Source organism: Bubalus kerabau, chromosome 4, assembly GCF_029407905.1.
Source record: "Bubalus kerabau isolate K-KA32 ecotype Philippines breed swamp buffalo chromosome 4, PCC_UOA_SB_1v2, whole genome shotgun sequence".
Classification (NCBI taxonomy): Eukaryota; Metazoa; Chordata; class Mammalia; order Artiodactyla; family Bovidae; genus Bubalus; species Bubalus kerabau.
This window is the reverse complement of record NC_073627.1, coordinates 151,541,380-151,566,470: the sequence shown is the minus strand read 5'-3', so window position 1 is coordinate 151,566,470 and position 25,091 is coordinate 151,541,380. Positions and strand designations below refer to the sequence as shown.

The following is a 25,091-nucleotide window of genomic DNA, read 5'->3' as shown; positions in this document are numbered from 1 at the left end:
CTAATCCCAAACTGTCAGTCCATCCTTCCCCTAACCCCCACTCCTTTAGCAACAGCAAGTCTCTTCAGTATGTCTGTGAATCTGTTTGTTTTATAGATAAATTTGTGTCATATTTTAGACTCCATGTGTTAAGTAATAAACCATATGGTATTTGTCTCCTTCTGATCTACTTGACTTAGTATGATAATCTCTAGTTGGATCCATGTTGCTGCAAATGGAATTATTTCATTCATTCTTTTTTATGACTGAGTAGTATTCCATTGTATATATGTACCACATCTTTATCCATTCATCTGTCAATGGACTTTCAGGTTGTTTCCATGTCTTAGGTATTGTGAATAGTAGCACTTTATATATATATTTTTAAATGTATCTTGGCTGTGTAGGGTCTTATTTGCAGCACAGATGTCTTCATCGTGGTTCATGGGCTCTCTACTTGTGATACGCAGGTTCCAGAGGGCACAGGCTCAGTACCTGACCCTCAGCATGTGGGCTCTTAGTTCCCCGACCAGGGATCAAACCTCCTGCATTGGACAGTGGATTCTTAACCACTGAACCACTAGGGAGATCTTGTATATATTCTTGATGTTGATTATTATATGCTGCAGATATTTTCTCCTATTCTTCAACAAGTTTTTATATTTGGATTATAACTGTATCAAATAAAAGCTTTTTATTTTTAGGTATTCAGATGTCTTTGTCTTTCATGGTTTTTATGTTTTAAGTCTTTCAGATTAGGATGTAATATTTTATATTTTGTTTTTAATATTTATCTCTGTAATTCTTTTAGATTGGATTTTTGTGTGTGTATATATTGTAAAATACTTGATTTCTTAGCTAAATGAGTATTAGGAGAAGAGCTTCTTTTTCCTCCTACTGTAAAGATTTTTGCAGGCCACACTTGGGGCCACACTTGTGTAACCCACACTTGGGGTTCTCCCCTCTTTCCCACACATTCCTGCCCTGTGGAATGAAGCTTGAATGTTGTCTCAGGGCAGTCCTCTTGATGTGTTTCATTGAAGGAAATGACTGAAAGGGAGACAAGAAGTTATGATCTGCCATCACACAGATGTTGAGGCTAGTGATAATGTGTAGGGCCCACTTTATTGTAACTAGTTTATTTCTGTAAAAGTGAGAGCTGTTCAGTCTAAAAAATTCAAATGAGACTCCCCTGGTGGCACAGTGGATAAGAATCCTCCTGCCAATGCAGACAGCATGGGTTCGATCCTTGGTCCAGGAAGATTCCACCTGCCATGGAGCAGCTAAACCCAAGATCTAGTGCCCGAGACTTCCAACTACTGAGCCTACGTGCCAGTTTCTAAAGCCTGCATGCTCTAGGACTCACAAGCCACAACTAATGAGCCCCTGTGCTGCAACTACTGAAGTCTGCACTGCAACTAGAGAGTAGCCTCCACTGTTTGCAACTAGAGAAAGCCCACGTGCAGCAACAAAGGCCCAGGGTGATACTCACTGCTGTCAGTGTGGCTTTTGCTTCTTCTTACAAGGTGGACTGATTGCTTGCTGAAGTCCTAGGTCTCTGGAATCAGGGTCCATACATTGCCTACAGTGAGAGGTCAGAGGGCAGGACTGGCCTCTAAGGAGCCCTTTGGGCCTGGGTCTTCCTAACCCACCCCTGATCTGGGACAAGTTCCCAGACCTCTCCAGTTGGGAAAGGTATGTGTGGTGGTGCCATGGAACTGACTTCTCCTTCCCTGCAGGTTCAGCAGTACCGGGTTGCCATGACTGCGAAGGACTGCTCCATCATGATTGCACTCTCTCCTTGTCTGCAGGATGCAAGGTGAGGTACCTTCTGCTATGTCACATGTCCTTGGTCTAGTAAGATTCTGTGGCTTGGCAAGAGAGTTGGTGTCCTTATAGTTAGAGAGGCCCTTGAAGGATCACGTCTATAAACAAAGGCCAATTTCCAAGGCCTACTTAATACAATGGGGATTATTAACTCTTGCTCTTTAGAAGATTGTAACAAGTCAAAAAGATATTTTTGAGAATAATTTTAAAAGCTTGTTCTATTAAATTCAAGATTACTACTGTTTTCTAAGAAAATATCTCAAGGACTTTAGAAGCAGTTTAGATGTTGTGGTGCGAATACTTTTCTGTCAAAGAAAACCCCAAGTTTCCGTCATGGCTCAGAGGCCCAAGAAGCTGTAGGTTACTCTAGGCCTTATTTTCCTTCCTTTTTCCAGGTCCTGATGTGCCAACCTTTATAGTCATTTCAAAGCCTTTAAAACAACATTCCATTGTTCTGTTTTCTCTTTGCAGCATCTCTCCCAGGGCATCATTATCCAATCCTATCTCTGCCTAGGAATTCAGGATGAACCTGATAATCTTCTCTCGTTGATAGCATTAATCTTCAGGGTGCCAAACCCCACACACGGTTTTGTGGAATGTTCCATAATCTGATGGGTGTTCCTGGGTCAAGGTGACCTTGTAACTGGCTGCCAGCCACTCGGTTTTTTGATGCTTTTGAACTAAACATTCCTAAGAGTCCTGCTTCTTGGCAGGCATAGGATTGTCCACTTTCTGATAGGAAACACGGAGGGACATTTATCGGGCATAACTGAAATATTTTTAAAAAGAGTTGTTTAGTTGAAATCTCTCATTATCCCCTAAGAAAATGCTCCCAGTGCTTAGCAGCAGGAATCCATTTGGATTAAGCTAGTGTTGTTAGATGAGAGAAAAGCACACAAATGTTACTATCTATCGCCCTTCCTGAAGGAAGGATATAGTCAGGATACAGAAATGTGATGGGGTGGGGGCCAGAAGTCCTGACACCCTTGACCACAGCTGGTCAACAGAAATTGACATGTTTGGAGAGGAGTGAGGATATGTGTCCAGAAACTTCTGAACCATGTGGGCACCTGTGTCATCCACAGGGTAGAGAAGCATTTTAGGTATCAGAAGACTCAGATCTGGGCTTACTGGGAGCTTGAGGCTGACCAGTAGGCTCCTCAGGAGTGGCCTGCGCCATGCTCTCACCAGACTCTGTGTGATGGATTCCTTTCTTGATCCATGTCATCTTGTCGGGTGTTGGTTCTGATGTGATGTGTGGTTTCCTATAAAATATGCAGCCTTGGTGAGGGCCAGAGATGTTCACTGTCCTAGCCCAGGTGCATGAAGCTTGGGTTTTAGGCCCTGAGAGTGAGACTCAGAAGCAAGACCTTAATTTGTATATATGTTCTCTGCTGTTCAGGAGGGAGTAGCTAAGACCCCAGCAACTGAGCCAGGGATTCATTTTTCCTATAAAACAGTATTTCTGAGCAGGAATTGAATGAGAGTCTAGGCTTTAATTAGGTTATTAGATAGGAATGTTTTTATCTGCCTTCCCTCTCCCAGGCAGGACCTTTAGAAATTGGTATTTTGTTTATTTGTTTTTAATAATGTCTAAATCTAGAATAGTATGCATGGAGAAACCAGAACTCCTTAATACTTCTCTCTTGGGCTAAACCAAGCTTGTATAATGTATTTAACCAATCATTTGGATGCGTACTGAGAGCACTTTGAGAGCTAAGTGGTATATACAGAAATGTTAGTACAAAACTCAGAACTAGCCTGCAAGTGTTTTGATTGTTGCTTTTGTTCTAAGTCATGTCTGACTCTTGGTGACCCTATGGACTGCAGCATGCCAGGCTTCCTGGTCCTTCACTATCTCCTGGAATTTGCTCAAATTCATGTCCATTGAGTTGGTGATGCTATCCAGCCATCTCATCCTGTTGTCCCCTTCTTCTGCCCTCAATCTTTTCCAGCATCAGGGTTTTTTCCCAGTGAGTCAGCTCTTCGCATCAAGGGTTTTAAGTACAAGTAATTGTTTATATTTTGTTATAAGCATACAACTATTCCAATATTTAGAAAAACCACAAAGCTAAACCCTAAGAAATAAAGTAGAAAACACTACAGACACAATTTGAGAATAAAACATGAAACCAGATCTCTCTTTCCTAATGTGAAAAAGCATAGAGGAGCAAGAGTTTCTCACCAGACATGGGAAAAGATATGTAAAGAGAAGTCTGTTCTTAACATTTTATGCATTTGGCTGTTGTATGGCTAGATCTACTTTCTTTTTCTTAGGTTTTGTAATACTTGGCTCATGATAAGTAACATTTTTAGCTTTGTTTATACTACTGGGATATGGGGAATATCAATTGCATAGTCTACTTAATTGCCTTTCCATCTTTCTGCACTTTAACTCTTTCTTATCTGGTGTGCTGGTAGGTATCACAGTAGGTGCCTCTCTTGCAGAAGCTTCAAGCATGAGGCATACAGCTGGTATAGATAGAGATGGCATGCATATAGATGCACAGAATGGGTGCTCTTTGTGAGCTGAGTTGAAAGGATTTGGGAGGTTTGTGTATTCTGAAATTGCTCTTTTGCTTCCAGCTCCGATCAAAGGCCTGTTGTCCCTTCATCGAGATCTAGGTTTGCCTTCTCTGTGTCTGTGCTGGACCTGGACCTCAAGCCCTACGAGAGCATTCCTCATCAGTATAAACTGGATAGCAAGATAGTCAACTACTATTTAAAGACTGTACATGCCAAAGATGCCACCGTGATGTCGACAAGGTTCAAGGAAAGCGAAGATTGCACGTTAGTTCTCCATAAGGTCTAACCTTTTTCTTGTAGTGGCTTTGAAACTTGAACACAGAATGTGAAGGTTGAATGATAGAGCTATTTTCTGTTGTGTTGGGTGACTTCTGGCTGTGAATGTTTTTGCTTTTCAAGCCCTGTTCAGGTGGGACTGCCTCTAGGAGACATGGAATGCCCTTAGAGACAGCTTCCAGGACAAGGAATGTTGGACATGAGCCCAGCAGTGTGCTGTGTCCCTGGAGGCCCCCCTGGGCAGTTCTCCCTTTCCACCCAGGGTTCACATCTAATCTCTAAAAAGCCTTATAAGACCCCAGGTTTGGATTTCCTACCACCAGAATCCTAACATAGAAAACTTGAATTGTCACATACACCTTACAGTTTGGACTTTGAAGAAAACACAGATACTACTGGAACGTTCCCAGCTGAGTTACCTGGTCACTCTTCCAACACAAGCCGTGTGTCAGCACGGGTTTAGCAGTTCCCTGCTGTGGGGAGCGCTGAGTTGCTGATGTGGACGTCAGTTCTGAGCAGCGGACTCACAGTCCGTGTGGAGGTGCTGTACCCATTGCTCTGCTCAGGGTCAGCAGGGAGCGTGGGACTCAGGGCAGGGGTAGACACCACTCATGCGAGCACTGACTTTCTATTTTGTGTTGAATGATTTTATCTTTAACTTTAGGGGAAACAAGGTATCCTTTCCCACCTGAAATTGCTGCTGTGGAAGCTGAAAGCAGAGCTGTAACTCTGAGCTGCTATGCCCAGGGTGGGTGTTGTGGGGTGCCTGTGCGTCTGCCAGTTCTGTGTTCTGACATTTTTGGATGTTTGGGAAACCTCAGCTACTTCTGCCAGGGCCAGCATCCTGATTCGGGTTTCACTAAGATGTGTGGTGTTGGTGGCCTTGAGTAATTCTGGACCGCCTCCCCATCGGGGCTGCCCAGGGCCCTGCTTCTGCATGATGAGCGACTCCTGGCTGGCACCAAGAGGGTTCTTGTTGGGGGTCACCAAAAGCATGCCCAGCTGCTATGAAAACTGTTGGGAATCTTGGCTTCAGTTTTTTATTCTATGGTAGGTTGTAATAGATTATTTATATCATCATTTTGAGGGACTAATGAAGGCTTATTGTAATATAATAGTGAAACCATGAGATTGTATGAAAATACTATACAAAAAATGAGAATATTTTGCTGATTATAATTTTTGTGGGGAATTTTGTGATAAATTGAGAATTATGCTTATTTGAATCAAGCCAGCTCTTCTAGAATTTATTCTTCAGTCCTGTCCTACCATTTACTTCTTACTTCTTCACTCAGAGGTTCAAAAAGACACTCAAATAACACATGCCTCTCATTCATGTGGGATGCTGGGTACAGGGCTTTGGAGATTCCACACATAGGGGTGTGCATGCAGCCCTGTTCTCATGGTCAAGTTGCAGGCTCCAGAGTGCATGGAAGTAGATAGCTGCCAGAGTTGTTTTGGCCTGAGGTTGTTCCTTGTTGCTGGCCTGGGGTGAGGATGGTCTTGCCCAGCACCAGGGTATGCAGGGGACCCTGAATCTCTTGTGTGTGGAGCTCTGAAACCCCAGCCCCTCAAGGAGGTAGGCTGGGCAGCCTCCTGTTGCCTATTCTGACTGGAGTGAACAGTCTGAAAACAATCACCCTCTATTTGGGGGAAAAAAATTAAAGATGAGTATCTCTTGCTAGAGGGTCTTGACTCAACCCTTTGCACTTCTCACACTCCACCTCAGCCCCTTCCCTGAGGCTTTCATTTGATGGAAACAGTGTTTTCACCCATTCTACTTTAAACTGGCGACTCAGGTCAGTGCAGCACTTAGGACTCGGGGGGACTTTAATGGAAACACTGTTTCTTCTGTGCAGAGGGGCCGGGGACTAAGGCCCTGTGTGAAGGGGCAATGCCCTGTTTGCTGTCTTACTGCATTTGTTAATGTTAACCACTCTCCTGTTTTGTGAAAGACCATGAAGAGTGAATGTCAGAGGACTTGCTGCTGAGAGGTGCTGTGAAAGCCTCCAGTGCTGCTTCTAGAGCCAGGAGGTGAGGAGGGCGGTGTGGCTCCCCTGAGGTGTCTGAGGAATGTAAAAGAAATGAGGCTGCACTGGTAAGCCCTCCAGGAGTCCCTCAGTGGTGGATGGTAGGAGGAGGGCCAACCTTTGAGATGGGCTGGTGCTGCCTCTGCCCTTAGATTCATACCAAGGTAGGGGCACGGTGGCTCCCCATATCCCAGGATGGATAGCCACTTCTGTACTTTCTCGGATGTTGAGTTTACTTTAAAAAATACACTATATGTGTCACTTGTTTGGTATTTTGAATTTAAATAACTGTATTTATTTTTCCTGTCCTGACAACTTAAATATAATGTGCCATAATTGCATAAACATGTTCTAAAGGTAAGGTTTCTAAGTGGAAAAGAGCAAATGTTTATATTCAATAAAATCACACACCTCCAGGTGCAGCATCTTACTCCTACGTGTAGTTGTTCACTGTTTGGGAATTAGCTGCTTTCCTCTGTGCAAAATGATTTAATCAGGCTTTCTAGAGTGGCTTCAATGCCCAGCACGCCCAGTAGGGTTCGGAAGCTGAGAGGAGCAGTTTCTATGACTCTGTTCTTGTCCAGTTCCAGGGCTGTAAAGAAAATAAATCGGGTAAGACACTTCACCAAGACACTTCCCTCATTCTCAACTGGCTGCACTGAAGGGAAGCCAGGACAACTGAATCACCTTGACCCAGGCCCCTCCCCGTGTTCCTGAGGCAGAGACATCAGGCCCTCACAGCCTGGGGGGGCCTTACAGGGGCAACCCCACTTCCATGTGCTTTTTGAGGGATTATGGACAAAAAAATATTTTGAAAACCTATTTTAAAAGTACATCAGTGAGATTTTTTACTTTTGATTCTTGCCATATAAAACCAGATGAAATGAGCAGGTGTCTGTGTTGAACACAGTGAGAAATCACCAGAACATCCTTACCTCGCAACGGCACTTTGGTGAGAAGATCCAGCTTTGGTAAAACCTTCCCTTCTTCATCTATTTGTATCCTCCAAACAATGACTAGTTCAAATCTGAAAGAGGTAAGATGCATTGCTGAGTGCTTTAAAAATCAGACTAAACTGTATGCAGCATTTGACTCTCTCTAGAGGAGAGGATGCCTACATGGGCAGGAATGCTGCTCTCTTCCCAGTCACCCTTGGAGTTGCTGCCCTTCCCCAAGGCTGTGCTCAGACTCCCTTGATCTTAAAGACCCACAAGTGAAGAGGGAGTATGGCCAGTTAAACATGAGAAGATATTCAGCATCATTAACATACAGGAAAATGACCACAGGGAGATACTGTTTTGTGCCCACTACATGTTAATGTGACCGTACAAGTGAAGTACAGGATATCCAGCAATGAGAACTTAAAAGATTACTCCTGGGAAATACGAATTGATAAACTACTTTAAAAGGAATTTGGCAGTGATAGCTGAATCTGCCCTATGACCCAGGAATTTCATTTCTAAGTATATACTCAAGAGAAGCCTGTGTACTTGTGTGCCCAAGGACATAAACAGGAATGTTAGAAATAGTGGAAGATAATGATAACCCAAAGGCCCAAGACTTGAAGAATGCAGAAATACATATATTCACCTAATGGAGTGTAAACAGTGAAAATGAATTAGCTATAGCTATAGGCACCACCATAGGTGAATTTTGGAAATAATGTTGAATAACAAGGCATGTTCCAGAGGCTTACATAACCACACCATTTTAAGGCTTGGAACGAAACATCTGTAGGCGCAGGTCACAGAAGCACATCCTGCCCACGTGCACATAAAGGTACCCACAGTGGGCGGAAGGGGACCTGGGTGACTTCTCCCCTCACTCAGTACTTGCAGACTCCCCACCTTTCTTGAAATAAGTCGATGAAAATAGAACTCCACCCCTCTGGCCTCCCCTCCCTAAGGACTCCAGCAGTGAGACCGGCACCTGCTGGACTTTTCCTCATAGATCCCATTTGTGTTTACAGTCCCCACATTCCCCTTCTCCCTCACCCAGCAAGCTCCCCCTGGTGCTCTCCTGCCATCGCTGCTATCTGTTATAACTCCACAGACACATCTCAAGATGTCAGTTAGGTGGTTTACATTTGTTTTCTACTATTTGTAATCGTTTTTAACAGGAAAGAACTGTCTGGGTTGGGGAGGGACTTGGTGGGGCCTGTGCACTCACCCAGGTTGACTGGGGTTCCTAATACCCATGCAGTTGGAGGAGGCCCCCTCTGAGAGCTGCACAGCTTCTGGGTACTTTTCCTGTGGGGAGAAGAAACAGAGAAATCTGTGGGGTCACATTAACATGTAGTGGGCACAAAACAGTATCTCCCTGTGGTCATTGCATTCCCTGAAAATCTTAATTATCAGGCGTGCCACTTTCATCATGGCATCCTAGCCGTGGCCGTCCGCTCCTGGCTTCTGTGCTCATCAGCCCTGCCTGATCTAGATCTCTACTGTCACACAGCCTCCTGGATTCCACACTGACAACCACCCAGTGTTAACAAGTTACACGACTGCATTCTGATTTTCCTGGCTTGTCTACCCAGGGCCCTGCAGCATTTGGCCAACATACTTCCTCTGTCTTGTCTCGTGACCTGGACAGCTTGAGGAGGCTGGTCACACATGCTGGCCAGCTGCCTCATGAAGGTGATGCTGATCCTGATGACTGAAGTGAGGTGCTACATGCCAGGTTTCTTATTGTAAAGCAAATGTTTTTCTTCAGAGCTTTAACATTTGGCCCAAAAGCCTTTCAAACTGAGGTCCGTGGGCTTGCCGCTCCAACAGTGGGTGCTTCCACCCTGCCTTCACACTTGCTGCTGAATGGCCCTGGTCCGCATACTGGTAACTGCATGCAGACGGCTCCTGCACAGCCAGCGTGGGGCTACCTGAGCTCTCCTAGTGACCTACGGGTCTCACCAGGCATGGTGTCTGGCAATTCTGGGTAATAGGTTTTCAGAAAGCATGCTCTGCTAGAGGTCAGCTTCATGATGAGATCATGTACCGTTTTAGAGTCGAAAGTATTCTTAAACGAAAATGAAGTAGAATTTCACAAATTTCTAGGGGTTGACTCCCCCTGACCCCATGTAATAGTTTTGGAATTGTCTGCTTCTTTCTGTTATTTGTAGTGGGCCCTGGGAACCTCCAGTATTAGACTTGACTTGTATGTCATTAGAACAACAAAGCTTTGCAGGAATCCAAACAGAATGTTTACAACAGAGTAATGAGTGGCTCTGTCTTCAGTTCTTGGAAAAATTTTTGTTTGTTCTTTTAAGAACAGATTGTGGGGTTGGGGTGATATGACAGAGACTTAAAGTAGGCTCCACAGTGAGATTTCAAGTTCCACAAGGGACAGCTTTTGAAAGACATATTTTCTTTCCCTCTTCTTACAGCTCTTGCTATAGAAACGGACACCTGGGCTGATGCTGAGATCAGATGTAAGCCCTGCCACGTCCCAAATCCAAACCTACACCCTGCCCTGAGGGCCACCCTAAGCCTCATGGAAGGACAGTGAGGTGCAGCTTCATCTGAGAAATGCTTGGTCTAGCAGCCAGTCAGACAGCCCCCCTCCCCCTGCAAGACAAGGGACAGGGCTGGAACTGTGTGTGGGCAGAACCTATGGGCTTCAGAGGATGGGGCCTTCCTGAGGCCACAGGTACTTGATGGGCTGAACAAAATAAGCTCCCTCAAATGAGGTCTTGTGGGGACAAAGTTGTGTCACAACTTTCAAAGGACTAGCCCACGTATCAGTGAGCTTGTTGCCAGCGTGTGAGGCCAGTGCTCCCAGACCCGTGTGTGAAAGATGCTGATGGAGCAAGAACACATCCAAACACCAAGCCATTCTGACCAAAGGCTGGGGGGGGGGGGGGGGGGGCTGGTTTAAACTTACAGATGACTTCTAATTTCAGAGAAACAGTTTTTATGAGAAAATGTATACCTAAATTTTTTAAATGGAAAGTGCTGGCTGGTTTTTAAACCTCAGGCTCTTCTAAATTAATAACAACTGTATGAGGAATGTAAAGGAGAACATGTGACTGTGGCAGTATAACTTCCAGGCTGAGCTGAAAGCACGTGGCCTGGGCCAGTTCCAGCGTGAGGCCCAAGGGCTTGGTCTGCCTCCAAGCAGACCTCAGCCTCTCTAGGCCTTCTTCTCATGAGCAAAAGGAAGGTTTAGATTAAAAGCTTTCACTAAAAAAAAAATAAAATAAAATGTACTCCTTTTAGTTTTTAAAATAAAAACCAAAAGTAGAAATGCTGACATTAGGAAGAGATCGGGCATTTCTGGAGAGCTCTTAGGGACTTGTGTGGAAAGTTTCCTTTTATACAAGTTAATAATATTGCCCCATTTATCCAGCTTCATTCACTTGCCTGGTGACCTCAAATATTCAAAGCTGACAGGAAGAAAGCAACTAAAGGCTGAAGAGGAGCCCAGAGACACAACATAAACAGCAAAGTCTGGATACTGTTGCTGATAGTTAGAAATACAAAGTGTGGGTCTCATCGACAGAGTGTACGCATACAGATGGCCTGGAGGGAGAAGACAGAAAAATTGGAAAAAGTGATACAACTAAATGCAAAGTGGGTCTGATCAGCTCAGATCAGATCAGATCAGTCGCTCAGTCGTGTCTGACTCTTTGCGACCCCATGAATCGCAGCACGCCAGGCCTCCCTGTCCATCACCAACTCCCGGAGTTCACTCAGACTCAAGTCCATCGAGTCAGTGATGCCATCCAGCCATCTCATCCTCTGTCGTCCCCTTCTCCTCTTGCCCCCAATCCCTCCCAGCATCAGAGTCTTCTCCAATGAATCAACTCTTCTCATGAGCTGGCCAAAGTACTGGAGTTTCAGCTTTAGCATCATTCCTTCCAAAGAAATCCCAGGGCTGATCTCCTTCAGAATGGACTGGTTGGATCTCCTTGCAGTCCAAGGGACTCTCAAGAGTCTTCTCCAACACCACAGTTCAAAAGCATCAATTCTTCGGTGCTCAGCCTTCTTCATGGTCCAATTCTCACATCCATACATGACCACAGGAAAAACCATAGCCTTAACTAGACGAACCTTTGTTGGCAAAGTAATGTCTCTGCTTTTGAATATGCTATCTAGGTTGGTCATAACTTTCCTTCCAAGGAGTAAGCGTCTTTTAATTTCATGGCTGCAGTCACCATCTGTAGTGATTTTGGAGCCCATAAAAATAAAGTCTGACACTGTTTCCACTGTTTCCCCATCTATTTCCCATGAAGTGATGGGACCGGATGCCATGATTTTCGTTTTCTGAATGTTGAGCTTTAAGCCAACTTTTTCACTCTCCACTTTCACTTTCATCAAGAGGCTGCCAAATATCAGTACATTTCAAAAGCAATTAAAAGTTCTACATATTACTGTATTTGACATTCAAAAAAGACAACAGAATCACCAAGAAAGGATTAAGATGATGAACTCAGATAAGGCAGCCATCTGGCCAGTGTGTTTTAGAATATTTAACATGAAAAAATAGCTGCACACACACACAAAAAAGGTTGACAGGAAAGTTATCAGCCTGACTTGGAAATCACCTTAGACACTTCACATTCCACCACTAGTAAAAACTAAGGTCCGGGCCTGGAACCTAAAGGGAGCAAATGGGAGCCTTGTGCTTCACAGTGTTGTTGGGAAGGCTGGGAACAGGCTGCGTTGTGCTGATCCTGTACGTACATTGGGCCTGTCAGTCTTTCACAGGAAGTTTGTCCTAAGTGGTGATTCAAAAATGGATGTTTAGAACTTTCCTGGTGGTCCAGTGATTAAAGACTTCATGCTCCCGATACTGGGGGCATGAGTTTGATCCCTGGTCCAATTAAGATCCTGCATGATACAAGGCTCCTCTGTCCATGGAATTTTCCAGGCAAGACTACTGGAGTGGGTTGCCATTTCTTTCTCCTGGGGATCTTTCCGACCTAGGGATCAAACCCAGGTCTCCTGCATTGCAGGCAGAGGCTTTACCATCTGAGCCACCAGGGAAGCCGCATGATACACAGTGCAGCCAAAAAAAAGGGGTGGGGGTTGTGTGTGTGTTTATTTAGCTGCTTGCCATGTGCCTGGAGTCTGCAGTCAAGAACTCTCCTGGTGTTTATGATAGAAAAAATGGTAGCTTTGAGAAAGCTGGGAATTTGTTATTCATCCCAGTTTTCTACCTGAGACCCACTTTACTGTTGGAATGGCTGCTGGATGCTGGTCCAAAGGGAAGAGAATTTTAAACAGAACTTTAGAGAAAACCAACCATGTATGACGGATTAGTCATACTATCCTAGTTTACTCCCCCCTGCCACTTAAATAAATGGAAACCTTGAATCTTGAGTTTAAATGTATCCTTGAGTGTTCATAGGTATCTAGAGTGAGTGGTAGTCATGATACCCCCCTCATCCCTGGACACTCAGTGGCATTTCCCCAAACAGGGCCATCTTCCTGCTTTACCAAACAACATTCTAACCAGAAATTTTCAGATGTTCCCAGCTCCCTCCTGTGACCATCACACTCTCCCTGCCCCAGCTGCCCCAGGCAGTTTTGGCAGTTTGGAAAATGAGGCCTCTTGGGCCTCAGTCCACGTCTGATGTCTCCTCATGATGCCACATTGGGAGTGCTCCAGAAATGCTGCTGTGCTTGTGGGGTGACCCAAAAGCCACCCTTTCCCCCCTGTTATTGGAATTTTCCAAGGGGACATCATGAGACCAGGCCACTGTCTGGCTCCTCAGACATCCACTCATCAGCCTGGGCCTGCTGGTGCCTCAAAGCTGAGTCAACCACATGAGGGGTGCCAAAGGGTGACTGTCTCCATCATTCCTTCCACACTGGCAAGTAGATTTTCACCAGAAAAACGAGCTTTTACTTTTCCCTTATTTATTTTCTATCAGCATTGACTCACAAATCACTGATTTATTCTACGTATATCAGTGTTTCTTTAGGAAGCTGATGGTATTTAGAAACCAAGACCTAGGCTCATTGCTCCTGGGACTTTGGTGGCTTACAGGCTCTCTCAGGGGGAAGAGCTTGGTAAGACAGGTTGGTGTGACACATGCACGAGCATGCACATACCACAGCCCTTTGGGAATCCTTCTGCACACACATACTAACAAACAAGCAGGCGATGACCTCAATACCTCTATCCACCCCCCAGAATTTTCTAGCCTTCTTCCTTCTGCAGCTATAAAATCACTCTACTCCTAGGAAGGAAGAGAGCTTACACAAATAATCCCTTTATACCTTCCCTGTTTAGAATGGAGAGGGGAAATTTAGGCAAGCAAAATCAATCAAATATATAGCCAAGAAACATACACCCTGCAATAAATCTGAAGGCAAGTGTACCCGTAAAAGATCTACTCCATTAAGAGTACTAGACAATAAACATCACTTCAGGTGGGGATACAAGTCCAAGAAGTAGTTCTTAAGATTTTTAAGATTGTCATTTTCATTCTAACTAATTGGGTAGCAATTGTATTTTTATATGTAGTCTGTTCCCTTCTAGACTAATAATTAAAAAGCAAGGCAAGTTGGTTTCTTTTACAGTAGTCAGAAATGATAATTAAGAAGCTGAATACACACACACACACACATACGTGTAATAATCAGCGCTAGAAACTCTTTAAATTTCACAACTTTCTCTTCATACAGTTTTTAACATGTAATCGTGCCAGCAAAATAATGAAATGCAGGCAGATGATGAAAGTAATATTCAGCTATTCACTGGTAATTTTATTGTTACTAATAAAACTCACTATTTTATGTATCTCAAAGTAATGTGCAAAGCATTGAAACTGATCATAATTTAAAATTACTATGGTCTGGGCACTTCCCTAGTGGTCCAGTGGCTAAGACTCTGTGATCCCAATGAAGGCGGCTTGGGTTCAATCCTTGGTCAGGGAACTGGATCCCACATGCTGCAACTAAAGATTGCACATGCCACAGCTAAGAGCCAGCACAGCCGAAAAAAAAATACTTTTTTAAAAGTTAAGAGAAGTTACTATGGTCTAATTTGAATTTTTTCATAGATTCACAGACATTTTGAGCTTTTAAGGTGTTTTCTCTTTCAAAAGACACATTACACATCCACACTGGCACATAAAATTTAACAGCCAAAGCCTTTGACTGTGTGGATCACAATAAACTGTGGGAAATTCTGAAGGAGATGGGAATACCAGACCACCTGACCTGCCTCCTGAGAAATCTGTATGCAGGTCTGGAAGCAACAGTTAGAACTGGACATAGAACAACAGACTGGTTACAAATAGGAAAAGGAGTACATCAAGGCTGTATATTGTCACCCTGCTTATTTAACTTACATGCAGAGTACATCATGAGAAATGCTGGGCTGGAAGAAGCACAAGCTGGAATCAAGATTGCCAGGAAAAATATCAACAACCTCAGATATGCAGATGACACCACCCTTATGGCAGAAAGTGAAGAAGAACTAAAGAGCCTCTTGATGAAAGTGAAAGAGGAGAGTGAAAAAGTTGGCTTAAAGCTCAACATTCAGAAAACGAAGATCATGCCACCTAGTCCCATCACTTCATGGCATATAGATGGGGAAACAGTGTCAGACTTTATTTTTGGGGCTCCAAAATCACTGCAGATGGTGATTGCAGCCATGAAATTAAAAGATGCTTACTCCTTGGAAGGAAAGTTATGACCAACCTTGATGGCATATTCAAAAGCAGAGACATTACTTTGCCAACAAAGTTCCGTCTAGTCAAGGCTATGGTTTTTCCAGTGGTCATGTATGGATGTGAGAGTTGGACTATAAAGAAAGCTGAGAGCCGAAGAATTGATGCTTTTGAACTGTGGTGTTGAAGAAGACTCTTTAGTGTCCCTTGGACTGCAAAGAGATCCAACGAGTCCATCCTAAAGGAGATTAGTCCTTGGTGTTCACTGGAAGGACTGATGTTGAAGCTGAAACTCCAATAATTTGGCCCCCTGATATGAAGAGCTAACTCACTGGAAAAGTCCCTGATGCTGGGAAAGATTGAAGGCAGGAGGAGAAGGAGACAACAGAGCATGAGATGGCTGGGTGGTATCACCGACTCAATGGACATGAGTTTGAGTAAACTCCGGGAAGTGGTGATGGACAGGGAGGCCTGGAGTGCTGCGGTTCATGGGGTTGCAAAGAGTCAAACACGACTGAGTGACTGAACTGAACTAACAGTTATAGGCCCCATGTCCTTAACATGCATTAGCTCATTCAAAGATGACAGAAGTCATATGAAGCCATTGGTATAATGCCCATTTAAATGAAACTGAGGCTTAAAAAAATTAAGATATGTGCTCAAGATTGCACAACTAGTAAACAGATTCAAACCTAAGGCAATCAGATTCCAAAACCTGAGCTAATAAATAATACTACCATTTCACATTTCTAAATTCAACTATAGTTGTAATACAGAGGCCAAGTGTGATTACAATCAACTTGTAACATAATTCATGCTGGCAACTGATTTTGAAGGTACCAACAAAACCATTTTGATTGGGAAACACAATAGCCCCTAAAGGTTTGTTCACATATTCCATATGGTATAAGACTTATTAGGTCCCTAATGGTAATGGGCTCCTGATCTAGTGCGAGCAACTTGCTGTGCGTATATTTTTTGGCTGCACTATGTGGCTTGCTAGGTCTCATTCCTGGACCACGGACTGAACCCAGGCCATGGCAGTGAAAGCCCAGAATCCTATCCACTAGCCTACCAAGGAACTCCTGTGTACCTATTTTTTATTAGAGATTCTTAGTTTTCTCTCCAGAGGAGTGAGGTTGCATTGCAGAGTCCAGGCCCCTTTTAGCAGTGCCAAGCTTTTTCACACAGGCCTTCTGTCAGGGCGAGGATGGACTGCCTCTCATATAGACTTTCTACTAATTCTTCTACCCACAGTCCCTCTTTCAGAGGTTCCAGAGAACAAATCGGTTGATTTGTTCCTTCCTCCAAGGAAGATAGCTTTCCCAGTCTCCTGCGTGCTGAGAGTCACACACAGCTGGAAAGCTTTGGCTTGGAGGTCATTTTTCAGTGGCAATGGCCCCTGAGGCCCTGCCCCCAGGGACGGTTCCCATACTCCCAGGGAAAGTCAAAGCAACCTCCAAACGACTGTTCCGGCATGTTCCCTTCAGGGGTTAGGTCTCAGCTTTGTCTGGGCCTCATCAAACTATAATTATCTGCTTCCTGAATGTACTGCTGCCTTCCTCTGGCCTATTCTTCATTTTTGTGTATTATGTCTTTTAAAACTCTCTCTACTGTCATTTCTGAAGAATTTTAGCAGAGTGGCTGATGAAGGTAGTATGTTTCAATGGTCCACTTTGGAGGCCTTTTACATTTCTATTTTCAATTTTCCCTCATACTTGCTGAATAGTTTGGGTATAGAATTTAAGGTTTAAATAGTATTTAAATTATTTTATATATAAAGCTAATGATATATGTCCAAACTTGTATTCTAGAGTCCTATGTTAAAATGCTTTCAAGGCTGGAGCACTGGGATGACCCAGAGGGATGGGAATGGGGAAGGAGATGGGAGGGGGTTTCAGGATGGGGAACACATGTAAATCCATGGCTGATTCATATCAATGTATGGCAAAAACCACTACAATATTGTAAAGTAATTAGCCTCCAATTAAAAAATTAATAAAATAAAATGCTTTCAGTATGTCAAAATGGAAAGAAAATAAATAAATAATTAAGTCAACTCATGTCCTTAGAAATAGAGGAAATCCCCACCTTGGGACAAAATAAAAGAGGGCATAAGTAATGTTTGTAACTAAAATTTTATTTTATTTTTTTAAGGCATAATTAATCCATTTTTATTGTAAAAAGAAATATAAGTAAAAAGATCTTAGTTCTTTTTAAATATAAGTCAAAAGTAAAAAATTCATTTTGCTGCTGCTGCTGCTAAGTCGCTTCAGTCGTGTCTGACTCTGTGCGACCCCATAGACGGCAGCCCACCAGGCTCCCCCGTCCCTGGGATTCTCCAGGCAAGAACACTGGAGTGGGGTGCCATTTCCTTCTCCAATGTATGAAAGTGAAAAGTGAAAGTGAAGTCGCTCAGTCGTGTCCGACTCTTCGCGACCCCATGGACTGCAGCCTACCAGGCTCCTCCATCCATGGGATTTTCCAGGCAAGAGTACTGGAGTGGGGTGCCATCGCCTTCTCCATGTAGCTAAAATTTTAAATGGTTCAAATCTTGTACTATATCAAGTCCTGATAGCTTTATTTTCATAAAACAAAATGAATATTAGGCAAGAGAATTAAAATGTGAGAGAGGAAACAGGTCTTGGTGAAATAATCCAAAGGACAATAATAATGTATTCTATTTGCACAATAGTTCTAACTTTGCCAGATCTTTACATATTTATTCACAGGATACCTTTATGAATCAGGGATATACAATTATGCACACTTTAAAAATAAGGAAAAAAGCTCAGAGATTTGCAAGGCTGCTCCAATGACCCTGAGCCCAATGTAAAGAAGCCAAGCTGAGCTGGCTTCCTAACTCCAATGGCTTTCTTGAAGCAAATTTCAGGTGACCCATGGTCCAGCTCAGATAAACTCACCCTGAAACCAATAAGGCTTATGCTTCAGGGACCAACAACTCCCTCCCTGTACATGGGCTACTTTCAAGCCCCTCTACTGAATTTAAAACAAATAATTTTTTAGAACAGTTTTAGACTGACAGAAAAATTGGAAGGATAGTACAGAGTTCCTATATTATTAACATCTAATATTGGTGTGGTAATTTGTTACAATCAATGCACCAATATTGAGATATCACTTTTATAACTGAAGTCTATATTTTATTTAGCTATCTTAGTTTTTACTTAATGTCCATTTTCTGTTTCAGAATTTCCACTCAGGATCCCACATGACATTTTTGTGAGAGGTAGGAAAATTCACCTAGATCCTTACTCTATATACACCTTCTTATGTTCTGCCATGGGTTTAAGTATTATGCTTATTCTAATAAGGGGCTCCCATTTTTTTTTTTTACATAAGACTCTTAAGAGAAAATGCACAGTTGTTCTTTGGGTCTTAGAGTAACACATCTGGCAGTGCCCTTAGAACCAGGCCAGAAGAAGGGGTCAGCTGATCCTGGGCTTGACTTGAGACTCAAAACAGGTAATAAGAGAGGAGCAAACATGAAAACGCTTTCACATATGCATCTGCCTACAGACCATCCATGAACTGGCAAAATGCATCTTATAATAATTCAAATTTTCAGCATGGACTAGCTCTTGAATTGATTGAGGGCAGAGGATTTTCTTTGCTGCCTTGTCCTGAAACTGCTTTATTTTCCTAGAGAAATTCTTAAGTAAAAGTATTTCAAATTCATCCTCTAACACACAATGAGACCTACACACATGATGAACTTGGATTGATAATTCATCACTCAAAATGATTTGCAGCGTGGCTATTGTGTGGAACTATTGTGGACTGTCAGACCTGTTTTTCTTTGCCTGGCAAGCTTTCTTATTACCCTTACTCTGGCAACAGACCTGTCCCTTTCATAGGATTGGCTCAGGTCATCATAGACTGTTAGCTCCTCACGAAGAGCATATAATGTACCCTGGGCCAAATAACAGATGCTGGGAGGACAAAACCTTTTCCAGCAGGGGCTGTTCAGTGGTCAGCCTCTTCCAGGCTGTGGGAGGCCTGTGTGTTGCCCTGATAGACAACCAGCAGAGAATCGTGCAGAAATGAGGGCCTCACAACAGGAGGGAAAATCCTCTATCTTGATGTGATCCCCACATGCAGGCTACCCTTTCTTTAATTGTCTGAACTTCAGCTCTTTGCTTCAACTGGAGTGACTAACTTTGCTTTTTGTTAAGCCAATGTGAATTTACATTTGTCTGTGTTGAAAGAGCTCCTATAAAAACACTGGGTACTTTGTTAAATGCTGGGTATGTCTTGGAACAAAATAACACTGAGCATCAGGAAAGTAAGAATAAAAACTACAAATGGAATACCACAACATACACACCTGAATGGCTACAAACAACTGAAAAACCAGTGTTGAAACTGATATGAGCAACTGTTACCCTCACACCCTGCTGGTGAGAGTGTAAATGGGCACAGTTATTTTGACAACACCTCCAAAAGCTGAACATACATCTACCCTAAGATTCAGCAGTTCTACTCAACATAAACATGTACCTGTATCACCAAAAGACATGCACACAGCAGCACTGTTTACAACTGCCAGGACCTGGAAAGGGCCAGGGACAGGGCCCTGGGTGAATGCTTTGTGGCTCATCCACGTGACAGAAGGCTCAAGGGCTATGAAATGAATGATCACCAGTTACACTCCACATGGATGGATCTCAGGGACAGTGTATGCGGTGACAAGCACCAACCCCGTCTTGCAGCACCTGTGGCAGGTGGGTGGGCCCTGGGGCTGCTCCTGCTTTGCTTCCTCTTCCAGTGAATGGTTCTGTAATTTTGTGAAAAATCATCCAACTGTGCATTTATGACGTGTGTGTCCTTTCCTGTATCTATATATTTCAACAAAAAATTAAAATACAAAAGACAGAACCCCTCAGCCCATGAAGTATACAACCTAGTGAAGACAGACAATAAGCAAGTAAACACAGAATGCTTCCCCTCTGCCTCTGCCATCCAGGGTGGAGAAAGCTTTGTTCTTTTTCTCATCCAGAAGCCCAGTAGCCATCTCAACTACTTTGTTATCTTTTTTGGGTCTTCAGCTCTATCATATCTGTCCTGAAGAGCCAAACCTAAGCATGAAATATGTACAGATATTCTAGGATTTGGGACAAAGAACATAAAATCTATTTTCTTTTACCTGATCATCCTGAATTAAGGCTAACAATCTGCAAGCCTTTCTTGATGCTGAGGTATCTGAAATACTGTTTTGAGAAGTAGTAATATGCCTTTTTTGGGGTCACTACTGATAGCCAAAGCCACATTTTTTTCTGGCCATGCTGCACTGCAATGTGGGATCTTATTCCCTGACCAGAGATCAAATCCACACCCTTTGCAGGGGAAGCATGGAGTCCTAACCACTGGACTGCCAGGGAAGTCCCCAAGGGCCAATCTTTTGATAGGTATTTTCTGGATTTCTTTTTCCTTGAAGGTCTTATCTTATGCACAATAAATTTTTATTATTTTTTTGTGTCCTCTAACTAATGTTTTCACTGCATTCCCATTCTCTTGGTATTTCAATATGTGGAAAGGCTTAAAGTTTTCTGAAAATATGGAGATTTTACTGTTGACTTCTTCTTGGCTCATTTTATAACAGTTCAATTGCTTAACACTTCTCTATTCTGAATCCACGTGACTTTGTTAAACTGGAATTAGTTGAACCACATTTGAGATAAGTGGGCCAAAAGCTGCAGCTTAAAATTTTTTTGTTACATGAAAATTTTACTCATAAAAATGTTTGTTTGAATGCTTGTAAACTTTCTTTTTCTTCTGGCTGCACTGGGTCTTTGTTGCTGTGCGTGGGCTTTCTCCAGCTGCAGCAAGCGGGGCTACTCTCTAGTCATGGTGCCCAGGCTTCTCATGGCAGTGGCTTCTCTTGTAGAGCACGGGCTCTAGAGCATGGGCTCAGTAGTTGTGGTGCATGGGCTTAGTTGCCCCGCAGCACATGGAATCTTCTTGGACCAGGGATAGAACCCATGTCCCCTGTACTGGCAGGTAGATTCTCAACTACTGGACCACCAGGGAAGTCCTGAATGTTTGTAAACTTTCTACTTATCTTTCCTAATCTCCTTATATTAAAGTTCAGCCAATTTGTACATTTAAATAATACTTGAAGAAACATACTAATTTCCAGAGGCTGAGGCTGACCAAAGAAATGGAAAAGGCCTGTACAAACTTATCTTTATTTGGGAACAGAAAGACATCATGATGAAGGGCTGGAGGGGAACTCAGGCCCCAGGACCCCAGAGGCTTGCCCAACAACAGTCCAAGGTGGATCATGTGGCCCAGCAACAAGAGAAAATGGAAACAGAGGATGTGAGCCAACAAAGTCGAGCTTTTTTTTTTTTTTTTAAAGACAAGACAGTTGAAGGAGATTCCATTTTCCTAAAGGTCATACTTCAGCCTCATATAAATATAAATTCCATCCTGTTTTAAATATCAAAAGCTGTAAGCACAGTATTTATACATTTGCAACAGAAAGAGGGTCCTTTATTTATAAGTGCCAAAAGCACTGAATACTAACCAGATGTGGTTTACTGCCTCTTACAAAGCAAGAAAACATACAGAGAAGAAACGACAGTTGGAGTTTAAAAAAAAATCTTAAAACAAGTATAAAACAATTAAAACAATTTGTCCTACTAACAGAACTGAGTAGCTGAAAGCCCTTTGCTGAAGCATGCCTCCACTGAAATACTACTAGTGAACTTAAGCAGGGCCCTCCTGTTTCTTCCAAGAGCACTAGCAAATAGCTGGGCTTTTCTGCCACACCTTTCTGCGTGAAAGTGATAATAATGTTCTGGTAAGATGATCCTAAATGACTGGCCTGCAGACCCTGATTTATGAAAACATGATTATGGATGTCTGAAATCATTTAACTACTTACAAGAGGAAGGTGATTTATTACCTCATGCTTTCCCTAAGTAACCAGTCTTTAAGTTCTTGAGGCAAAAATATAATCAGTCTTTTCTTTTGGGTGGGTACTGGGGGTGGGGTGGTGGGGTGGGCAGTGATGGTAATACTGTCTGGTTTGTGTTTATCAGAAAAATACACTATTTAAAACACATTAAAAATATTGTAATCAAAGACTGGATAAAGACTATAAAAGACTGAATGAATAAAGAGGAAATGTGAATATATTATTTTCTATTTAAATTACAACTAGACTGTAAGATAGTTTAAAAAGGCATTCAACAACAATGTGAACTGTCATAAATAGCTTGAATGTAATACTTTAGTGTAAAAAATAGATTTGCAGGATGCTTAATTTGAAATCTACCTTAAAAGCACACAGAACCACTTCAGATCTACTAGAATATCTAATAAAAAAGACAGACAATAAAAAGACAAATGTTGGTGAGAATGTGACAAATGCAAACCTCAGACATTGTTGGTGAGATGTAAAATGGTATAGCCACTTAAGAGTTTGGCTGTTTCCCTCCCCCACCCCGCCCCCCACACACACACTGGCCTGGCATGCTGCGATTCATGGGGTTGCAAAGAGTCGGACATGACTGAGCGACTGAACTGAACTGAACCGAACTGATAAATTCTGAGATGATACGTTCATTTATGAAATTTTAATTGTCCCTTTAAACCTAGTCCCTATTTTCACCTAGGATCCTGTCATTCAGATTTTTCTGCACTGGGACAAACACCTGAGGTCTGACAAAACAACATTCTTTCTTTTTAAATACAGCATCTATTTCATTCTCTCTTTCTGGTACTCTTATTGGATTACATTAAACCACCTAATTCTATGCTTAACTGAACTCACTTATTTTCCATCTAATTATCTTTCTAGAAGTTCTTTGTCTGACTTCTTCAAATACATCTTCTAATTTTTTTACTAATATTTAACCTGTTGTTTCATTTATCCACTGGTTTCTAAATTTTAAAAATTCTAATGACATTGAAAAAATGTATAGATGTAAATTTGTTTCTTTTTCCAATAGGTTTTTGTAAAAAAAAAAAAAAAAAATTGCTCTGGGGCTTGCCTGGTGACACAGTGGATAGGAATCTGCCTGCCAATGCAAGGATCACCTGGTCCAGGAAGATACCACATGACGTGGAGCAACTAAGCCCATGTGCCATAACTTCTGAGCCCAAGCCTGCACTCTAGGGCCTGAGAACCACAATTACTGAACCTGGGTATGACAACTACTGAAACAGCCTTCCAAGAGCCTGTGCTCCCCAACAAGAAAAGCCACTGCAATAGAAGCCTGCACACCACAGCCAAGAGTAGCTCCCGCTCACCATAACTAGAGAAAGCCCGCATGCAGCAACAAAGACCCAGTGCAACCAAACATAATAAATAAATTTTAAGAAACTGTCCCTTATTTTTAAATTAGGTTTATATTTTAGGTACTTCTTTGATATCTTTAACCTTGTACCTTGTAGTTTTTGTCTAGATTGTTTTATAATTCTCACTTATAGAAGTTTGTTTTATGCAATTAATGCATAATTTTTTAAATGTATACTTGCTTCATCTACAAGTTTCCCTGGTGGCTCAGATGGTAAAGAATCTGCCTGCAAAGCAGGAGACCTGGGTTTGATCCCTGGGTTGGGAAGATACCCTGGAGAATGGAATGGCTACCCATTCCAGTATTCTTGCCTGGAGAATTCCATTGACAAAGGAGCTTGCCAGGCTACAGTCCATGGGGTTGCAAAGAGTTGGATGTGACTGAGTGACTAACACTGTTTCATCTGGGGTCATATTTTTCTGTGACAGTTCTGTGAAATTGTGTGAGAATTTCCCCCTCTAGCAGTTTCAAGGTGACTTTTCCCAGAGCCTGGAGAAGTCCCTGTATTTACAATTTATATTCCTTTCCAGAGTTGGGCTTCTACCTAAACCACACAGGCAGTATAAACTGAGATCCAGTATATATCTATGCCAGGGATCTGGAGACATGAGTTTCTCCACCTAAGTTCCCTGCAGTTTCTTTGGCCTGGCTGGCAGTTTTCCTCTTCCTCTGTCAACTAACAGAAATCTTTGAGGCCCCAGGCTCTGGGAGGAGGGTTCACCCTAGCATCTGATACAGTCCAGGCTGTCTTCCAGACCAAGGGCCCAAATCTGTGTTCTACCCAGCATTAGCTCCTGTTCTTGCTTTGATTTGTCTCCTTATTTATGGCTCTTGGGACATTTCTACTTCTTTCTTTTGAGCTTGACTATAATACTTAAGACATGTTGTACTTAATCCAGAATTTCTGAACAATTAAAATGGTGGGAAAGGGTACACATGGTCATCTTAGCCTGCCATATTTACTTTCTTTTTCTTTTTGGATGAGCTATGAGGCATGCAGGATCTTAGTTCTCCAACCAGAAAAGAACCTGTGCCGCCTGCAGTGGAATTGTGTAATCTTAACCACCAGGTTAGTTCCTGACATATTTAAGTCTCCACGTGCTTTCTTTTTGGTGAGCAATATCACATTTTCATTTCTCTTTAATTATACAAATAATTAACACATGCATCCTCACTATGAAAATTAAATGGTTAAAGGAACTTTCTTGGTGGTCCAGTGGTTAAGAATCTGCCCACCGTAGCAGGGGATATGGGTTTGACCCCTGATCCAGGAAGGGCCCACATGCCGTGGTGCAACTAAGCCCATGTGCTACAACTACTGAAATCTGCTCGCCTACAGTCTCTGTTTCACAACAAGAGGAAAATCATCACACTGAGAAGCTGGAGCACCCCAACAAAGAGTAGCACCTATTCGCCACAACTAGAGAAAGTCTGTGTGCAGCAACAAAGACCCAGTGCAGCCATAAATAAAGAAATATTAAATGGTAAAAGCTAAGTTAAAGTCTTCTT

At 42.7% G+C, this 25,091-nt stretch overlaps 2 protein-coding genes across 4 annotated transcripts in view; one reads left to right on the top strand and one right to left on the bottom strand.

Annotated features, from left to right (window-relative positions):
* IPPK (inositol-pentakisphosphate 2-kinase) overlaps positions 1 to 4,678 on the top strand; it is a 54,208-nt gene extending 49,530 nt beyond the window's left edge. For both annotated transcript variants that reach the window (XM_055579053.1, XM_055579052.1), the window contains 2 exons: positions 1,719 to 1,798; positions 4,393 to 4,678. In XM_055579053.1, the coding sequence (XP_055435028.1) occupies positions 1,719 to 1,798; positions 4,393 to 4,618 (306 nt within the window). In that variant the 3' untranslated portion in view covers positions 4,619 to 4,678. The remainder of the gene's footprint in view (positions 1 to 1,718; positions 1,799 to 4,392) is intronic.
* A 2,247-nt stretch (positions 4,679 to 6,925) lies between these two features.
* CENPP (centromere protein P) overlaps positions 6,926 to 25,091 on the bottom strand; it is a 237,068-nt gene continuing 218,902 nt past the window's right edge. For both annotated transcript variants that reach the window (XM_055579055.1, XM_055579059.1), the window contains 3 exons: positions 8,808 to 8,887; positions 7,574 to 7,665; positions 6,926 to 7,230 (listed from right to left, as the gene is read on the bottom strand). In XM_055579055.1, the coding sequence (XP_055435030.1) occupies positions 7,100 to 7,230; positions 7,574 to 7,665; positions 8,808 to 8,887 (303 nt within the window). In that variant the 3' untranslated portion in view covers positions 6,926 to 7,099. The remainder of the gene's footprint in view (positions 7,231 to 7,573; positions 7,666 to 8,807; positions 8,888 to 25,091) is intronic.